The 19,361-nt window shown below is 36.7% G+C and overlaps 1 protein-coding gene across 5 annotated transcripts in view; it reads right to left on the reverse strand.

The window, feature by feature from the left end:
* The window catches only part of DOK6 (docking protein 6), a 402,546-nt gene that overhangs the window by 202,347 nt on the left and 180,838 nt on the right, over positions 1–19,361 (reverse strand). For all 5 annotated transcript variants that reach the window (XM_021099328.1, XM_021099323.1, XM_021099326.1 and 2 more), the window contains exon 4: positions 8,235–8,354. In XM_021099328.1, the coding sequence (XP_020954987.1) occupies positions 8,235–8,354 (120 nt within the window). The remainder of the gene's footprint in view (positions 1–8,234; positions 8,355–19,361) is intronic.

The raw sequence follows: 19,361 nt of genomic DNA on the forward strand, positions 1-19,361 counted from the left end.
CTCACTGTTATCCTAGGGGCAAAAAATAAACCTGGAACACTATTTCATTACTAATTATAAAGAATGCGTATAAGAGTGAATATGACTTACCCTAAATCACTTTTGAAAAACTGGAGAAAAGATCAAAATAAAGAAAATTTTGCTGTTGTTATTGTTTTGTCATTAACTGTTCATTTTCCACATGAGTAGGGCCCACTAAAAATTGCCTTAACTATTGATGGACACTAAGAATTTCATACATACCTGATTGAGAAATCTTATTTAGGGCAATAAAAAATTTTTTTAAAAAAGACGGTAGGCTGCTCTGATTAGAATTGATCATACCTATACCACAGCATTTTTATTTTTATTTTAGCATGTCTATTGTATCGTTTTTCTCAAATGACTTCTTAACTTCCTCTCATGTTAGATCAGATGTTGTAGGCCATGTTGTAGCCTCACAGGTGGGGTATACCTCTGCACCCCTTAACTTTGGGCTTGGGCATAGAATTTGCTTTGGCCATTGAATGTCAGTGAAAGGACACATGCAAAGACTTAAATTGTGTTGCAAGTCTGGGCTTGATCTCTTGCCCTATTTGTTTTTGTTTTGAGAACATGCCTTAGGAAGGAAGCGTTAGTGTAAGGAGGAGAGACACATGGAAGAGAGGTAGACATTATCGGCAGCCCAGAGCCAGTCTCAGCATCACCAGTCTAAATCTGCTGCATCTAGTAAACCTGCCTCTGCATGAATGATAAAGACAGGCTTCCAAGACAGTGCTGTTGGGATTTTGTATGACCAGGAACACAGCATTATTTAAAAACAAAACAAATAAACAAACAAAAAAAAAAACAGTGACTAAAACACTTTGCTTAGAGATTTGTCTTTCTCACTACTCTGTGAGCTTCTTAAATGTAATGGTTATATTTTATATAATTTTACATTTCCTCAGCTTAGTTTCTGCATAGAAAAATGTTTGGTGGGTGAATAATAAATGAGTGAATTACATACAAGGGTGTCTGAGTGGAATGTAGGGAACATGGTTACTATGAAAACTGAAGTAAATAATTTAGAAACAACACTAGAATACTGCTTTGTTTCTGGAGAAAGATTATACACATAGTCCTAGGCTAAAGTAGGAATCAATGCCAATTCTAGCCCATTCATAAGCAGGGACTCTAGGTTCTGGAAAAAACCAAACCCTCATGTCTGACTCTGCATTAGCCAGATGGCAAAGTCTGAGATTAATTTTCCATTTTGTTTGTTAATGATGATCTCTTGTATCAATAACAAAATGGACATATGCTTGAGTCTACTTCCAACTGCGACAGCAGAATTTCAGAATTTCATACAAGTGAGTTGCTTCTGGGTTATGATGCTTACTTCTGTTATTAATTATTAATATGTAACATTTGTTTTCTAGAATTGCTATTATGTGATCCCCCTTTATAAACAACTATGGTTGGAACATAGTACATTAATATTTTTTAAGGCCAGTGCAGGCTATCTTAAACACTACTCAAAGATCAGAGATTCCAAAAGTTGTAAGAATTTAAAGTTCAAAATGTCTACTTAATATGCACTTTCTTGTTGCAATTGTTATCTGAAGTCTGTGTGAGTGTGTGTGTATGTCTGTATGTGTGTGCACATCTGCGCTTGTGTTCCCCTACTTTACCCTGTACCATGAGGGATTCTGAATCAATAGGAAAGCAGCTGAAAGCACTAGATAAAGATGATTATAGTAAAGATTTAATCAATAACCATTTTTATCTTAGCAACACATACTATACCTTTAAAAATTATTTGCCTATATGTTTATTTTTAGCTGGTCTCAGGGTAAATAAGACCAAGGTGTTTGAAGCATCAGAAAAACACTAGAAGAGAAGTAGCAATTTTGAATGTCAAAAAAATGCTGTGATCTTCCAATCCAAGAGCATGGCATAGCTTTCTATCTGGTTGTGTCATCTTTGATTTCTTTCATCAGCACCTTATTGTTTTCAGAGTATAGATATTTTGTCTCTTTAGGTAGGTTTATTCCTAGGTATTTTATTCTTTTTGATGTGATGGTAAATGGGATAGTTTCTCTGATTTCTCTTTCTAGTCTTTCATTGTTAGTATATAAAAATGCAATTGATTTCTGTGTATTAATTTTGTAGCCTGCAACTTTGCCAAATCCAGCAATGAGTTATAAGAGTTTTCTGGTGCTGGTCTTTAACGTTTTCTGGATATGGTATCATGTCATTTGCAAACAGTGACAGCTTTACTTCTTCTTTTCCAATGTGGATTCCTTTTATTTCTTTTTCTTCTCTGGTTGCTATGGCTAGAACTTCCAAAACTATATTGAATAATAGTGCTGAAAGTGGGCATACTTGTCTTGTTCCTGATCTTAGTAGAAATGTTTTCAGTTTTTCACCATTGAGAATAACATTAGCTGTGCTTTTTTTCCACATATGGTTGTTTATTATGTTGAGGTAGTTTTCCTCTATGCCCACTCTCTGGAGAGTTTTTATCAGAAAGGAGTGTTGAATTTTGTCAAAAGCCTTTTCTGCATCTGATGAGATGATCATATGGTTTTTATTTTTTAGTATTTTTTTTAAGGGCCGCACCCATGGCATATGGAGGTTCCCAGGCTAGGGTTTGAATTGGAGCTGTAGCCTCTGGCCTATGCCACAGACACAGTAACACCAGATCCAAGTCGTGTCTTTGACCTACACCCAGCTCACAGCAATGCTGGATCCATAACCTACGGAGCAAGGCCAGGGATTGAACCTGTGTCCTCTTGGGTACTAGTCAGATTTTTTTTCTGCTGAGCCAGGACGGGAACACCTATTTTTCATTTTGTTGATATGATACATCACATTGATTGATTTGTGGATATTGAAGAATCATTGTATCCCTGGGATAAATCCCACTTGATCATGGTGTATGATCCTTTTAATATACATTTGGATTCAGTTTGCTAGATTTTGTTGAGGATTTTTACATCTATGTTCATCAGTGATATTGGTCTGTAATTTTCTTACTTTGTAGTATTCTTGTCTGGTTTTGATATCAGGGTGATAGTGGCCTCACAGAATAAGCTTGGGAGTGTTCCTTCCTCTGCTGTTTTTTTGAAAGAATTTCAGAAGAATAACTACTTAATTCTTCTCTGAAAGTTTAATAAATTCACCTGTGTATGACTATATTACCCAAGGCAATCTACATATTCAATGCAATCCCCATCAAAACACCAAGGACATTCTTCACAGACTAGAACGAAATATTTTAAAATTTGAATGGAAACAAAAGAGAAGAAGAAGAGCCAAAACAATATTGAAAAAGAAGCCCAAAAATAAACCCAAGCACCAATGATCAACTAATCTATGGCAAAGGAGGCTAAAATATACAGTGGAAGAAAGATAGTCTCTTCAATAAATGGTGCTGGGAAAACTAGAAAGCTACATGTAAAGGAATGAAAATAGAACACTGTCTAACACCATACACAAAAATAAACTCAAAATGGATTGAAGACCTAAATATAAGGCCAGATACTATAAAACTCCTATGGGGAAACATAGGCAAAACATTCTTTGACGTAAATCACAGCAACATCTTGTTTGATCCACCTCCTAGAATAATGACAATAAAGACACAACTAAACCAATGGGACCTAATTAAACTCAAAAGCTTTTGCACAGCAGAGGAAACCATTAAAAAAACAAAAAGACAACCCACAGAATGGGAGAAAATCTTTGCAAATGATGTAACAGACAAGGGCCTAATATCCAAAATATACAAACACCTCATACAACTCAACAACAAAAAAACAAACAACCCAATTGAAACATGGGAGACCTAAATAGTCAATTCTTCAAAGAAGACATCTGAATGGCCAGCAAGCACATGAAAAAATGCTCAACATCTCTAATTATCAGAGAAATGCAAATCAAATCTACAATGAGGTACCACTTCATGCCAATCAGAACAGCCATCATTAACAAGTCAACAAACAACAAATGCTAAAGAGGGTGTGGAGAAAAGGGTACCCTCCTTCATTGTTGGTGGAAATGTAAATTGTTACAACCACTATGGAAAAGAGTATGGAGGTACCACAGAAAACTAAATATAGAACTATGATATGATCCCGCAAACCCCAGTCCTGGGCATATATCCAGAAAAACTTCCACTGAAAAAGATACATGCACCCCTATGTTCCTCACTACACTATTCACAATAGCCAGGACATGGATACAACCTAAATGTTCATCGACAGATGAATGGATCAAGAAGATGTGGTACGTAATACAATGAAATACTACTCAGCCATAAAAAAGATAAACCAATGCCATTTGCAGCAGCCTGGATGAAATTAGATATTCTCATACTAAGTGAAGTAAGCCAGAAAGAAAAAGACAAATACCATATGATATCACTCATTTGTGTAATCTAAAACGTGGCACATATGTCCTATCTACATAACAGAAACAGATGATGATAAGGAGAGCAGACTTGCGGTTCCCGAGGTTGTGCAGGGAAGGGACGGATGGGCAGTTCAGGGTTTTTGGATGCAAACTGTTATGGCTGAAATGGATGGGCAATGGGGCCCTACTATACAGCACAGGGAACTGTGTGTGGATGGTTCACTTTGCTGTACAACAGAAATTTTAAAAAAAGCATTGTAAATCAGCTATACTATAATAAAGAAAAAAATGCTGTGGTCAAGACTAAACAGCAAGTTTCCCCTTGAGGACAGGATACCACAAGACCACCACAAGCTACAGTAACACAATGATTACATCAGTTCACACGCATGTGTGTCTCATCCCTTAGCATATATTTCAATAAATCTAAGCACATCACTGATAAAACATTAAAATAATGTCTCTGATGAAAAATAAAGTTTAGAATTTAGCACTAAAATGCCTTAAGGGAAAAAAACTGAATCTGTAATGACAAATCTTTCAAAAAGGATTTATTCTGATCTGTACACATTAATAACTTCAAACATGTATAAGGAAGCTAAATATTTTGTTTAAGAGGTGTTACGATTGAAAACAATTAAAGGACAGCTTTAAGCAATAAATTTATTTTTGAAATACTTCAATTAGCAAGCTGAAAACAACAAACACTTTCCCCACACATAATACAATGAGTGGGTATACCACCTAAGGAACAGGTGTGTCCCTAAAGCCATCCTGGGGCCAAAGGGAGAGGGTTCTATTCTAAACCCTAATTCCTACATAAAGAATATTCTTAGTCTTTAGTACAAGGTTTTATAGACTGGGAGTTATTCAGGAAGGACTCTGAAATGGGATTACCATATTTACAGGAGAGGTCTGTGGATTAGGAAGTGACAAAGTCTGGGCATGCAAGTAACGAATTGTGCCAATCATGTATGTATGTGTGTGTGTCCCAGGCAGCATATATGCACACATCCACTGGACTTTTAAGTTAGAATAGTAGAATCTGCAGTCCTGATATTTTATCAAGATTTATGACTTTCATGTTCTCCTGTCGCATGAATTACTATTGCCAAAGTTTTAGCTAGTCCTCAATGGAATGGGAAAAACAGAGGAAAGATGCTATTACCTGAACTTGAGGAAGCACTTTAAAGAAAGTGTACGAGAGCTTGAGCAGTGGATATGTTTATGGCCCTGGTACCCAAAGAGAGAAATTCACCCATGTAGAGGTGCTTCCTAGGGAAAGGAAATCCTTCCATCCAAGTTTAATTTGTAATGCTAATCCTTGAAGAATCTCAGGATCGTGCGGGCGCGTGCGCGCGTGCATGAGCACTGTGTCAAATTCTTTACGGTTATCATTAATTTTTAGGGGGTCACTTAAATGAACCAAACACTACCTTCTCTAACTAAATAATTACTCATACATTAAAAATATTTTTAGAAGTTCCCATCATGGGGCAGTGGTTAACAAATCCAACTAGTGACCATGAGGTTGCGGGTTCAATCCCTGGCCTTGCTCAGTGGGTTAAGGATCCAGCATTGCCGTGAGCTGTGATGTAGGTCGCAGACGCAGCTCGGATCCCGTGTTACTATGGCTGTGGGGTAAGCTGGCGGGTACAGCTCCGATTAGACACCTAGCCTGGGAACCTCCACATGGCCGGGTGCAGCCCTAGAAAAGGCAAAAAGACAAAAAATAAATAAATAAATAAATAAATAATAAAAGCATATATAACCTTTTGTATGAGTTTAGGATTATTAAATAAACTTAAGAAAAGCATTTATGGCCTTGGATATTACTGTAATTTCATGTCTTCTCTAAAGAATATGTAGGAATTAGACTTTGATTTCTTTATTTCTACTTGTGCTTAAACAAATGTGCTTCTTTCAAAAAAATTAAGTTAAGCATGAGAGTTAGTCTTCATTTTATATTGTCTCAGGTAACCAACATGACAACACCATAAATGAGTATTAGTTCATTTTTACACATTAGAAAACTGAAATAAGAAGAGACTTAGAAAATAGTGCTAATTAAGGGGTGCTGCCTGCATTCAAATTGTGTCCTGAAAAGTTTACATGTTAGGCTATACCTGCTTGTGTTTTTTAAATAGCTCTAGCATTTAATTCCCTGTTTGTCATACCCTTAAAAAATATATATTAAAATTTTCCCTTTATGTTTTAGGCAAATTGCTTTGAAATTATTATCAAATTAGAAATAAAAACACAATAAGCCAAAGAAGTGCATTACCCATCTGGATGGAAAGCAGAGATAACACTAGATCTTTAAAGTAAAAGCTTACAATTCACACCAAACAAGCCACACACAATGATACTTCCACCTACAGCCAAATTTATTAACTCTCTTCATATTTTCTTCATGTGAAACTTAATGAATATTCATCAGTAAGAATTTTTTCCTTCTTAAATTGAGAATGAGCAGCATATTTTAAACAACATGATTATAGATGTTCTGTACTTAGCACAGTTCTGAGAAAATAAATTGGAGAGACGAAATCCAAGAAAGCGTGGGAAAGAATCTGGAATATTAAAAGGAAGCTAGAAAAAGTGCCACAGAAACCTCGTTCTGACTTTCTGAGATGACCAACATGGGCAATGTCAGTGCTCAGATATATTTGTGATCAGCTAGTGGGAAAAACTTTTTTTTTTTCAGTTTAGTAAAAAAACAAAAACCAGTGCTTTTTAATGGGCTATTAGACAATGATGGTTGTTAGAATAATATTAGCTATAAAAAGATCATAATCACTGTGTTATTCTGATGCACTTTCACCTGTGCTGTCTAGTTTATAAACCACAAGTCATTCTAGAATTTCTTTTTAGTGATTAGTGTTAAGCTTTATCAATGTTGCTCAACCATTTCAATAAAACTAGCCATCAGAAATTAACAACACTGGAAAGTTTCTATTTTCGTACTACTAGATCTTCTGGAGATGATAATATTTTTCTAAAAAGGGAGGGGGAAAAAAACTCATGACATTACTCTGACTTCATTCTTTAGAGGTGTTAATCAAGAAGCAGCATAAATTCTTAAGAAATATCAGAAATGCTAAATTAGGGAAGAGTGCAGTAGTTAAAACAATACCTCACAAAAACCTCAATTTTGTTATACCCAGAGATTTCAAGCACTGTACTTCCCTATGGGTAGTACACTATGGACTGAATTATGCCTCCTAAACTTTGTAGGTTGAAGCACTAATGGTCAAGGTGACTGGAGATGGAGTCTTTGGGGTAATTAACTTTAGATGCAGTCAAGAGGGTGGGGACCTCATAGCAGGTCAGTGCCCTTATAAGAGACAGAAGAGAGCTTGTTCTCTCTCTCCCCCAATCATATGGGGACACATGAGAACTCGCCCTCCAGAACTGTGAGAAATTAATTTCTGTTGTTCAAGCCACCCAGTCTGTGGTATTCTGTTATGGTAGCTTGAGCAAAGACCTAATACTAGCCACATTCTCTAAAATCTATTGAAAAATAACATAAGCCAAACTTGTTAATTTAGATTCTAAATCTATAACAATTCTTAAAGAAGAAAATGTAGGGATGCTGTCCATTCTAAACCTTACATATAATGATTTACCTTACTGGTTATTTATGGAGATACATGGCAATGTCACAGAGCAAGAAAGCAAGAGACTTGTACCTTAGTATTGCTATGTAGTCTTGAGAAATCCCCTTAACAATTGAGATTGATTGGTTTATTTCCTTTAAAAAAGATGGGTCTGGAACATTTCTGAAGTTCTCTCCAGTTTCCAAGTCCTACAACTCCTAGTGCACTTGAAAAGGATGGAAGGAGACTCTCACTTACCATTCTGTTCCCGCTGCACTCCTGCCGCCAGAAGATCAGGCTCCCCAAGGCTGATGTCATTCAGCCTGGTCCCCAGACACTCCATGCAGAGATGTTTGCACCACTCCTCAGCCTCCAGCTCTGAAAGTGAGCACAGGACCAAAGTCAGGCAGTGCTGAATGGGAATGATGGGGGAGGCATGCTTTCTGGACCAGTTTTCCAGGGAAGCAGTGAGCACTATCTACCTGGTAGATTAAAAATCTACCTTAGGAAAACCTAAGATCTATATTCAAGAAGTGAAATTTAAAAATCTCCACAACAGTTTTCCATGGTGTGACATTAAACATTCATTATGTTTTACTATGATACCACTTATATGTGGAATCTAAAATATGGCAAAAATGAACCTGTCTACAAAACAGAAACAGATCACGGGCATAGAGAATATTCTTGTGGTTGCCAAGGGGGAGTGGGGAGGAAGTGGGATGGATGGTGAGTTTGGGTTTGGTAGATGCAAGCTATTACATTTAGAATGGATAAGCTATGAGGTCCTGCTGTACAGTACAGGGAACTACATACAATCTCTTGGGATAGACCAAAATGGAAGATAGTATGAGAAAAAGAATGTATATATATATATGTATGACTGACTCACTATGCTGTACAATGGAAACTGACATAACATTGAAATCAACTATACTTTAATAAAAAAAATTAAAATAAAAAATAAAGTGATTTTAAGTTACTCCAATGTATTTTTTTCTTGATTATAACTAACAGACTGAGAAGATTTGTTTACTATTCAGTATAGTTTAGATTGATTTGGTTTGTGGAGAGAAATTACTTGGAAAAATTAATTAAATATAAAAACATATATATATATAAGTGAATAGTTGAAAAATGTCAAACTAGACTACACAAGTGAACGCTTTCCTGAATTTGTGTAGGGTAAAGGTCTGATCCCCAAGTCTTTCTGAATTATGGTGGATCACAGATCAGCAAAAGAATGTGATCACTTTTCTTTTACAAACATCAAAAATGGCTATCCTTACTTAAAAAAAAAATTGGGGTAAGGTATTAAAAATAACATTCCCCTTTAGAAAACTCCAATTATCTAAGATACTGATTAGGTAACTCTCTTGTCACTCCCATTATTTCCCAACTTCTTTATATTTGCAAGTTTTTTCTTTGCTTGAAACATTAGAACATGTTACAACTGTACAGAACCTTGTGGTATCAACACTTCTACAAACATGGCTGAATTGGGTCTTAATATAAGTCCTGTGTGGGTGAGACAGCCAAGCATTAGTGCCATATCTGGGTCTTAGATCACATCATGGGGAGTCAGCACCAAGGCAGAACTGGAACCCAAGTCTTCTAACTGTCTTTGTATGCAGAGATTCGAAAGAGCCTGAGGTTAAACTCTGGACCAAGCGCTCAAACTGATTCATGGAAAATGGATAAGAGCTTTCCATTGACACCCACCCAGAGAAACGTCTGACTTTTTCATGTACTAGATAAATCTGTACTAGAGTAGTTTAATATAGATTTCCTTCAGATCTCTTGTTCTTCTCCATGGACAGCACTCCTGCCTTTGCCTTGACATTTTAAATCCCCATGAAAAAGTTACCCATGACAAGTTTTCTTGACTCCAGGGATTCCAGTATCAACTGCTCTGCCCAATGGTCAACACCATGAAACCTGGGTAATGCTTTCTTCCTGTACTTAGTCACAGCTCCTTAGCATCAAAAATAGGTTTGATCAATGAGACGTCAAGCCAAATTTGTCATGTTATTTTTAATTTTATCAAGACTGTAAAATAGTGTTAGGAAATAAAAACAGCCCACAATCTCTCACAGGGTACTATTCGAATGACAACCATAGTTCCCATGTTCCAATCACAAAGGTGATTTTTCTTTACAAAAGATGTGTTTTTTGCATCCTTCAGGGATCATCCGTTGATGTGTGAGAAACAGCATCTACCTAAGTCAACGAGAAAGTCAGTTCTCACATGAGCCTGGCTCCATGCTCAAGGGAAGTCAGAGGCTGGGTCCAGAACCTAGAAAATAATCCTTTCCAGCCATAAAGCCACTATTATAATAAAAAAGGTATTGCTGAGGCTCACAGCTTTCTAAAAAAAAAAAAAAAATCTTTTTTTTTTCTAGTGAGGGAATGCCAGCCTTCATAGAAAAATTTTACAGGAGCAACAACAGCATATATTGAAAATAATTTTATTAGATATATAAAAAACTTATAAAATTTATAATGGTTTTGAAAGATTTTATAGCAACAAATCAAAATCTTAAGCCAATTTCCATGCTGTACTAGAAACCCTTGTCATTTCTGCTAAGGGAGACAATATGGCTATATTTTTTCTTCTTACATTTTATTTTTCATTTTTTCATTTTTTGCTTTTTATTTTAGAGCCACACCCACAACATATGGAGGTTCCCAGACTAGGGGTCAAATCTGAGCTATAGCTGCTGGCCTGCACCACAGCCATAGCACCACCAGACTCGAGCCCAGTCTGTGACCTACACCACATTTCATGGCAACACTGGATCCCCAACCCACTGAGCGAGGCCAGGGATTGAACCACATCCTAAAGGATACTAGTTGGATTTGTAACCCGCTGCACCCCAAAGGGAACTGCTCTTCTTACATTTCAATGTTGAATGTTTCTCCGAATTCCACAATTTTAAATCATCAGTGAAATCGTTTGCAAATGACGTCTCATCTGCATGACTCTACTACTAGTATTTCTAGAATGCCATAGATGGAGAGGAGAATATATACTATGCTGTTTGGGATAAAAAGAAGAGTGTTAAATATGACAATGCACCTTTGTGCCAACATTCCCTTTAAATAATAAGGCAGTGCATGCCTAGAGATTAAAGAAATACTCCTTCTAGTAACTCTTTTGCCCTAGGATTAAAGGAGATGAAGAAAACAACCATACAGTAAAGGGCTTCTATGAAGCTAGAGCTGACCATCTCAAGGAGGACTCGATTTGGTATTTCTATAAGGGCCAGGGCCAGGGATGTCTCCCATCACATTAATGAGAGGGTTAGGGCTTGTACCAGCAAGCAGATGTCCTTTGCAATCAGTCTTAAGAACTGTAAAGCTTCTGCATTCTAACAGCACAGTAACATGTAAGTATGTAAATAGCAAGAGTAATAAAAATAGAATAGATACAGTCATATTAAAGACTGAATTGTAAACTTTCAAAGAAAGAAAAACAGCGAGACAGGAGAACAGGGAGAAAGAGAAATAGAGAGATCCCAGCAATTCAGAGCAGAAGAATCAGATCAGATCATCAGATCAGAATCATCAAAGTATCACTTCCTTACTAATACACATTTTCTGTGAACTCACTATGAGCCAGGCACCTAGGAGGTTATATGAAAAACACAGCTTCTGTTCTCAGTAATCTTATAGTCAGGTGGGTGGCAGTGAGCTGAGTGTGTGGCTCTCTGGAGAGCTGCTGGCTTAGTGTGTAGGTGCTAGGGCACCAGGACAAGGCTGGGCAGCAGGAGGGTACCTCATCTGGGACCTGCAGATGAGCAGGAAGGTGAAGGTGTGTGTGTGTGTGTGTGTGTGTGTGTGTGTGTGTATCAATTTGTGCGTGTAATAGTGTGTGTCAGTGCATGTGTGTGACAGTATATGAGTGTATCTGAGTGCGTCAGTGTTTTGTGAGAGTATTGTGGGTGAGTGTGATAGTGAGAATATGCTTCTGTGTGAGTATGAGTGTGTGAGGTATTTGTACGCGTGTGTCTTGGTGAGTGTGTGTGTATGAGTGAGCATGCATGTCAGTGTATTTCTGAGTGTGTGTGCACACGCATGCGTGCAAGCTGGTGGAACCAAATATCTCCATTCCTGGAGATGGAAATGCATATCCAGGGTAGCAAGAGCAGTGCCCTGTGACCAGGGAGGGGCAGCCCTGAGTTCATAGAGTAAACTCTGAGAAGAGGTCAGCAATCTCTCCATTCTCTTCAGGGTTTTGTAGAGTTTAGTTCACTTAGATCTGCCCCAAATCTTCATCTCAAAAATATTAACCTCTGTAGTTTGCATGCTTGATATAAGAGTTCTGCTGCAGACAAGGTGAATTTGATTGAGAATTCTACCAAGGCTTTGTTGTTTAAAATCTGTTTTTAAGAGTCACCTTTAAAATAATTATAGCTAAGGTTTTTATTTGTTCTTTCTTAGGCAAACTCTATGTACTGAAGCCCGTTAATATCATTTATTGCGTGTTAACTTACTTTGTTCCAATATTATTTAACTAGTGCTTTTCTCTGAATTACTTATATCACCTTTCCGTATTCTGTTTTTACAGAACTAAGATTAAATACAAATGCAATAATTTAAGCCTTTTAAATATTATTTTAAATATTTATTTTCCCATAGATTCTGTGCCTCTTTTTCTTTAGTTTTCTCTTTCACACTTCTACCTTGGTCTACACATAGTGTGCAAATAATTAAATTTCTTTATGGAGGAATAAAAGCATAAAATAATTTTCTGTTTTTCCTCTATTCATAGCAGAACTTCTTTTTCATTTAGTTGTCTTTAGAGCAGCTATGCTCAAATTCTTCATTCAGGTAAATAACTTTTCTCTAGAACAGAAACCCAAATAATATTTTCATTATGTATCAGATTAGTTAAATGGAGAAATCTGGGAACTCCCAAAAGAAAAAAAATGAAAGATGTTTGAGAGTAACAAGACAAACAGAGAAGAGAGACTAAACAAAATGAGTGAATTATGACGCAAATGGGTTTACTGATTGTAGGGAAAATGATGATTGGTAATAGCGAAAGTAGAAACGTAGTCAAAGATGGATGGCTCCTCCTGACTTTTTTTCCATCACTTTTTTTGCAGAATTCTGGGGGGAGTATGGCTATATTCCTTTGAATAAAAAGAGGTCTTTACATAGCAGAATCTTAATAAGTATCTACTTAAAAAATGATTAAATTCAAGCTTTATTGCTTTCACTAAATTTAGGCCTTAGGATAGTGGCAAGAAAGTTAAATGATCTAAAAGGAGCTATATTTGAAAATAGTGAAAAATTTTTCATTACATATACAGAAAATAAGCTATCAGCCAAAATCACATAGCAGAATTAAAAATAGCACTGAATCAGTTTCATGGTAATTTATGGTAAGATACAGTCAGGACTAGTTTTGTATGGAAATAATAAATTAACTGTATTTAGTGCTCACTGAATTTGGCTTGTATTAATAATCTTAGGAAAATGTAGGTAAAATAATTTTGTTTTGTCTTTGGCAAAACCAGAAATTCTTAAGTATGTCCAATTCTTATCTGCCATGCAGATATGCTACGATTTAGTGATTAATGTTGTTTTCATTTATCTTCTTAAATACATGCTTTGCTGCAAACTGAAGAAAAATGTCTCCTCGTGGAGACTATTGCTTAAAGATTACAAAGATCTCTCTTGTTATCATTTGTTATTCATAGAGCTACTAAAATATGTGACATTTTAATGATGCTTTTTTTTTTTCTTTTTAAAGCCAAACCTGCATCATATGGAAGTTCCCAGCCTAGGGGTGGAATTGGAGATGCAACTGCCGGCCCACACCAAGCCACAGCAACGCAGGATCTAAGCTGCATCTGTGACCTATGCTGCATTTGTGGCAATGCCAGATCCATAACCCACTGAGCAAGGTAGGAGAGCAAATCTGCATCCTCATGGAGACTATGTCGGATTCTTAATCTGCTAAGCCACAGCAGGTTCTGTGATGGTGCTTTTCATTCTCCAAAACTGTGACGTAACTGGCCCTGTCAGTATATTATGGACTTTCTTTTTTCTCTTACTTTCTCTGTAGTAGGAAGACAAGAAACCAGTTAAAACTTAATCAACTTGCTTCAGCAAAGATGGGAAAAATGTTTAGCTCACAGGAAAGAGCCATGTCTGTCAAAGTCAGATGGGTAGGATTGATCAATTTTGAGATGTGGAACTTTTCATTTTCTTTTTTTTTTTTTATATATAATGATTTTTTTTAATTATAGCTGGTGTACAGTATTCTGTCAGTTTTCCACTGTACAGAAAGATGACCCAGTTACACATATATGTATTGATTCTTTTTTCTCACATTATCATGCTCCATCATAAGTGATTAGATATAGTTCCCAGCGCTACACAGCAGGACCTCATTGCTTATCCATTCCAATGTGGCTCGCAGCATTAACTACTTGGCATTGCTTCATTTTATTTTCTAAGTATGTCTATTTCCCGTCCCTCCAGTGCCCTCATTTGTTCCCTCCCACATTCCTTCACACCTAATAATCCTTTAAAACTTATTTCAAATACAATCTTCTTTGGTTCCTTCAGACCCAAGTTTGGCATTTGACAACTTTCCTCTATACTTCCATACACATACACTCAGTGTACACTTTCATCATAACCCCTGTATCACTGAGGTGTCTGTCCTTCCCAATCAATATATTTACGATTATTAGAGTGAGGCAAGTTATGATTGGAAATAAAGAATTTTTTTCCACTATCTTTTATAAATATGCATTGCTTCTTTGTAAGTACTTACTTTCTGTATATTGATTTTTATCAAGCCAAATTACTTAACTCATTAATTCAAATCCATTTTCAATTGATTTTATTTTGTATTTTTTAATTATGCAATCAGAATTTGCTGTGACTCAACTGTTAAAAAAAAGTTATGCAGAAAAATTTCCTCAAAGCAATATAAATTAATTGCCAAGCTCTGAGAATATCTATTGAGGCTGATAACTTGTTTCTCCATTCTAAAAGAAGGGGGTGAACCATTGGCAGTGAAAGGATGTAACCACAGCAAGTATCCCAAACTAACAACCCCTTTCCTTGTTATTACCATGGATTTGTACAAATTCAAGCCATTCAATGAAGGGCATCGGCCTTTAGACCTCTGACCAGGAGACTTGGTTTACAGAGTCATGAATTATTTCTCTGAGGTAAGATGTCTTTATTGCATTAAAAAAAAGGAGGGGTTGATAAAAGCCTTGTTGTAACAATTTTACAAAGGAATATAAACTTACCATTTTTCTATCATTATATGAACCTTTAAAATATTATGAGTGATAGGAATTCCCATTGTGGCTCAGTGATAAGGAACCCCACTAGTATCCATGAGGACGCGGGTTCAGTAACTGGCCCTGCTTAGTGAGTTAAGGATCTGGGGTTGCTGTGAGCTGTGGTGTAAGTCTCAGATGAGGCTTGGATCCTGCATTTCTGTGGCTGTGGTATAGGCCTACAGCTGTAGCTCTGATTTGGCCCCTAGCCTGGGAACTTCCATATGCCATGGGTGCAGCCCTAAAAACACACAAAAAATATATCATGAATGATAGATGTTGAAAAAAGTGCTAGTCTCCCTCTCATGCGAGGTTTGCATGTGTTCCTAGAAAGAGACATGGTCACACCCCTCAAATGGGAAGTTATATGGATAATGAGAGAAGTTGGGAAAACTTTGGTACCCAGGAAGTGATTGGGACTCAAGAATATGTCATCTGGAAGTTACGCTCTAATAAAATCATATCCAGTGAAACTGTGTGCCTAAAAGTGCAAACCTTGTCTGTCTGTCTCTCTGTCTCTCTCCCTCTCCCTCTCCCTCTCCCTCCTACCCCTTTGGTAAAAGTCAGCTCATGTTCTCTTTCAATTTATAGGTTTTAAAAATATATATCTGAAATTGGCCAGGGATTTGACCTTTTGCCTAGAAACCAAGAAACAAAAAGATTTTACTATTGTTCCCAATTGTACGAACAGCTATTTTATTGCTGTTGGGAATCAGGGTTCTGTTCTGATTATTTTCTACAAATTCTCTTTAGGCACACATAGAGCATGTATTGGCATGTAGCCAAAAAAAAAATCTGAGTGCTCCAGATGGCCAAATCCCAGGATCTGAGGGGCTACCCACTGGTTAATAGGGAGCATTCACTTCATAAATGGCCACACCCTCACATCTTCTAATTCTCAGTCCTTTTTCTAAAGATATCAGGGCATCATGTCAGTGTGAGATGCTCCCTTTGTCTCTTCCTTTCAATCTACAACAGATAAAACATGAAAAACTCAATAAAGACACCTCTGCACAATATAGCAGGATGCTGGAAAATTTCACACATGCACCTCTGAAGGTGGGTGGTCTGAAACATACAGGGGGTAGGGGCAGAAGCACAGGAATACTGGAGGTGATGCCTCCAATCTTGGGTCTCTAATCATGTTCTGAAGATTGAAATCGTATCAAACATCTTTTCCAATCACAATGAAACTAGAAATCAACTACAAGAAAAAGGCTGGAAAAATCACAAATATGTGAAAACTAAACAACAAGCTACTGAACTATGGCGTCAATGAAGAAATGAAAGAAGAAATCAAAAAAATACCTGAAGAATGCAAAGATTCTCAACAAAATTTTAGCCAGCCGAATCCAACAACATATACAAAAGATCATATACAACGACCAAGTGGGATTCATCCCAGGTTCACAAGGATGGTTCAACGTATGCAAATCAATCAAGGTCATACACAACATTTACAAAAGAAAAGTCAAAAACCACGTGATCATCTCCATAGACGTAGAGATAGCATTTGACAAAGTCCAACATCCAGTCATGATAAAAACTCTTACCAAAGTGGGTATGGAGGCAACATACCTTAACATAATAAGAGCCATTTATACCAAACCCACTACATATATAGTACACAATGAAGAAAAGTCGAAAGCCTTCTCACTAAAATCTGGAACAAGACAAGGATGCCCACTCTCACCACTTTTATTCAACACAGTATTGGATGTCCTAGCCACAGCAATCAGACAAACAAAAAAATAAAAGGTATCTAAATTGGAAGAGAAGAGGTAAAATTGTCACTCTATGCAGATGACATGATACTATATATAGAAAGCCCTAAGAACTCAAACCCAAAACTACTCGAACTAATCAAAAAATTAAGCAAAGTGGCAGGATATAGGATTAACATTCAGAAACTCATCGCAATTATGTATACTAACAATGAAATACTGGAAAAGGAATACAAAAATACAATACCTTTTAAAATTGCACACCAAAAAAGTCAAATATCTGGGAATAAATCTGAGCGAGGAAGTGAAAGACTTATATTCTGAGAACTATACAACATTAATCAAGGAAATTAAAGAGGATGTAAAGAAATGGAAAGATATTCCATGCTCCTAGGCAGGAAAATTAATATTGTAAAAATGGCTATACTGCCCAAAGCAATCTACAGATGCAATGCAACCCCTATCAAATTACCCATGACATTTTTCACAGAACTAGAACGAACAATCCAAAAATTTATATGGAACCACAAAAGACCCAGAAGTGCCAAAGCAATCCTGAAAAACAAAAACCAAGCAGGAGGCATAACTCTCCCAGACTTCAGGCAATATTACAGAGCCATAGGAATCAAGACAGTGTGGTACTGATACCAAAACAGACAGACAGACCAATACAACAGACTAGAGAACCCAGAAATAAACCCAGACACCTATGGTCAATTAATCTTTGACAAAAGAGGCAAGAATATAAAATGGAGGAAAGACAGTCTTTTCAGCCAGTGGCACTAGGAAAATTGGACAGCTGCATGTAAATCAATGAAACTGGGACACACCCACATACCATGCACAAAAATAAACTCAAAATGGCTTAAAGACTTAAACATAAGACAAGACACCATCAAATTCCTAGAAGAGAATACAAGCAAAACATTCTCTGTTATCAATCTTACAAATGTTTTCTCAGGTCAGTCTCCCAAAGCAACAGAAATAAAAACAAAAATAAGCCAATGGGGCTTTAGCAAACTGACAAGCTTTTGCACAGTAAAGGAAACCATAAAAACAAAAAAAAAAAACCACAACTTACAGAATGGGAGAAAATAGTTTCAAACTATGCAACTGACAAGGGCTTAATCTCTAAAATACACAAACAACTTATACAACTCAACAGCAAAAAAGCCAATAACCCAATGGAAAAATGGACAAAAGACCTGAATAGACATTTCTCCAAAGATATACAGATGGCCAACAAGCACATGAAAAAATGCTCAACACACTAATTGTTAGAGAAATGCAAATCAAAACTATTATGAGGTACCACCTCTGACCAATCAGAATGGCCATCATTAATAAGTCCACACATAACAAATGCTGGAGAGGGTGTGAAGAAAAGGGAACCCTCCTGCACTGTTGGTGGGAATGTAAATTGGTACAACCACTATGGAAAACAGTATGGAGGTACCTTAGAAAACTCTACATAGAATTACTATATGACCCAGCAATCCCACTCTTGGGCATACATCCAGACAAAACTTTCCTTGAAAAAGACACATGCACCCCTAGATTTACTGCAGCACTAGGTTCATTGACTAGTAGCTGCCATGTAGCCATGGAAACAGCCTAAATGTCCATTAACAGATGAATGGATTAAGAAGATGTGGTATATATACACAATGGAATACTACTCAGCCATTAAAAAGAACAAAATAATGCCATTTTCAGAAACTTGGATGGAATTAGAAACTCTCATACTAGGTGAAGTAAGTCAGAAAGAGAAAGACAAATACCATATGATACCACCTATATCTGGAATCTAATATAGGGCACAAATGAACCTTTCCACAGAAAAGAAAATCATGGACATGGAGGACAGACTTGTAGTTGCCAAGGGGTAGGAGAAGGGAGTGAGATGGACTGGGAATTTGGGGTTAATAGATGCAAACTCTTGTCTCTGGAATGGATAAGCAATGAGATCTTGTTGTATAGCACTGGGAAGTATATCTAGTCACTTATGGTAGAGCATGATAATGTGAGAAAAAGGAAGGTATATGTGTATGCGTGACTGGGTCACCCTGTTGTACAGCAGAAAATTGACAGAACACTCTAAACCAGGTATGATCGAAAAAAAAATCAAACTCAAAAAAAAAAAAAAACAAACAAAACAGATAAGGCCCAAAGTCAGTAGAAGGAAGGAAATAATAAAGATGGAGTTATATGAAATGGAAACTAAAAAGGCAATAGAAAAGATTAATGAAACTAAAAGCTTGTTCTCTGAAAAGATAAACAAAATTGACAAACCTTTAGTTAGACTCACTAAGAAAGAAAGGTAAAGAGCTATGATAAACAAATCAAAC

This window comes from Sus scrofa, chromosome 1 (genome assembly GCF_000003025.6).
Source record: "Sus scrofa isolate TJ Tabasco breed Duroc chromosome 1, Sscrofa11.1, whole genome shotgun sequence".
Taxonomy (NCBI): Eukaryota; Metazoa; Chordata; class Mammalia; order Artiodactyla; family Suidae; genus Sus; species Sus scrofa.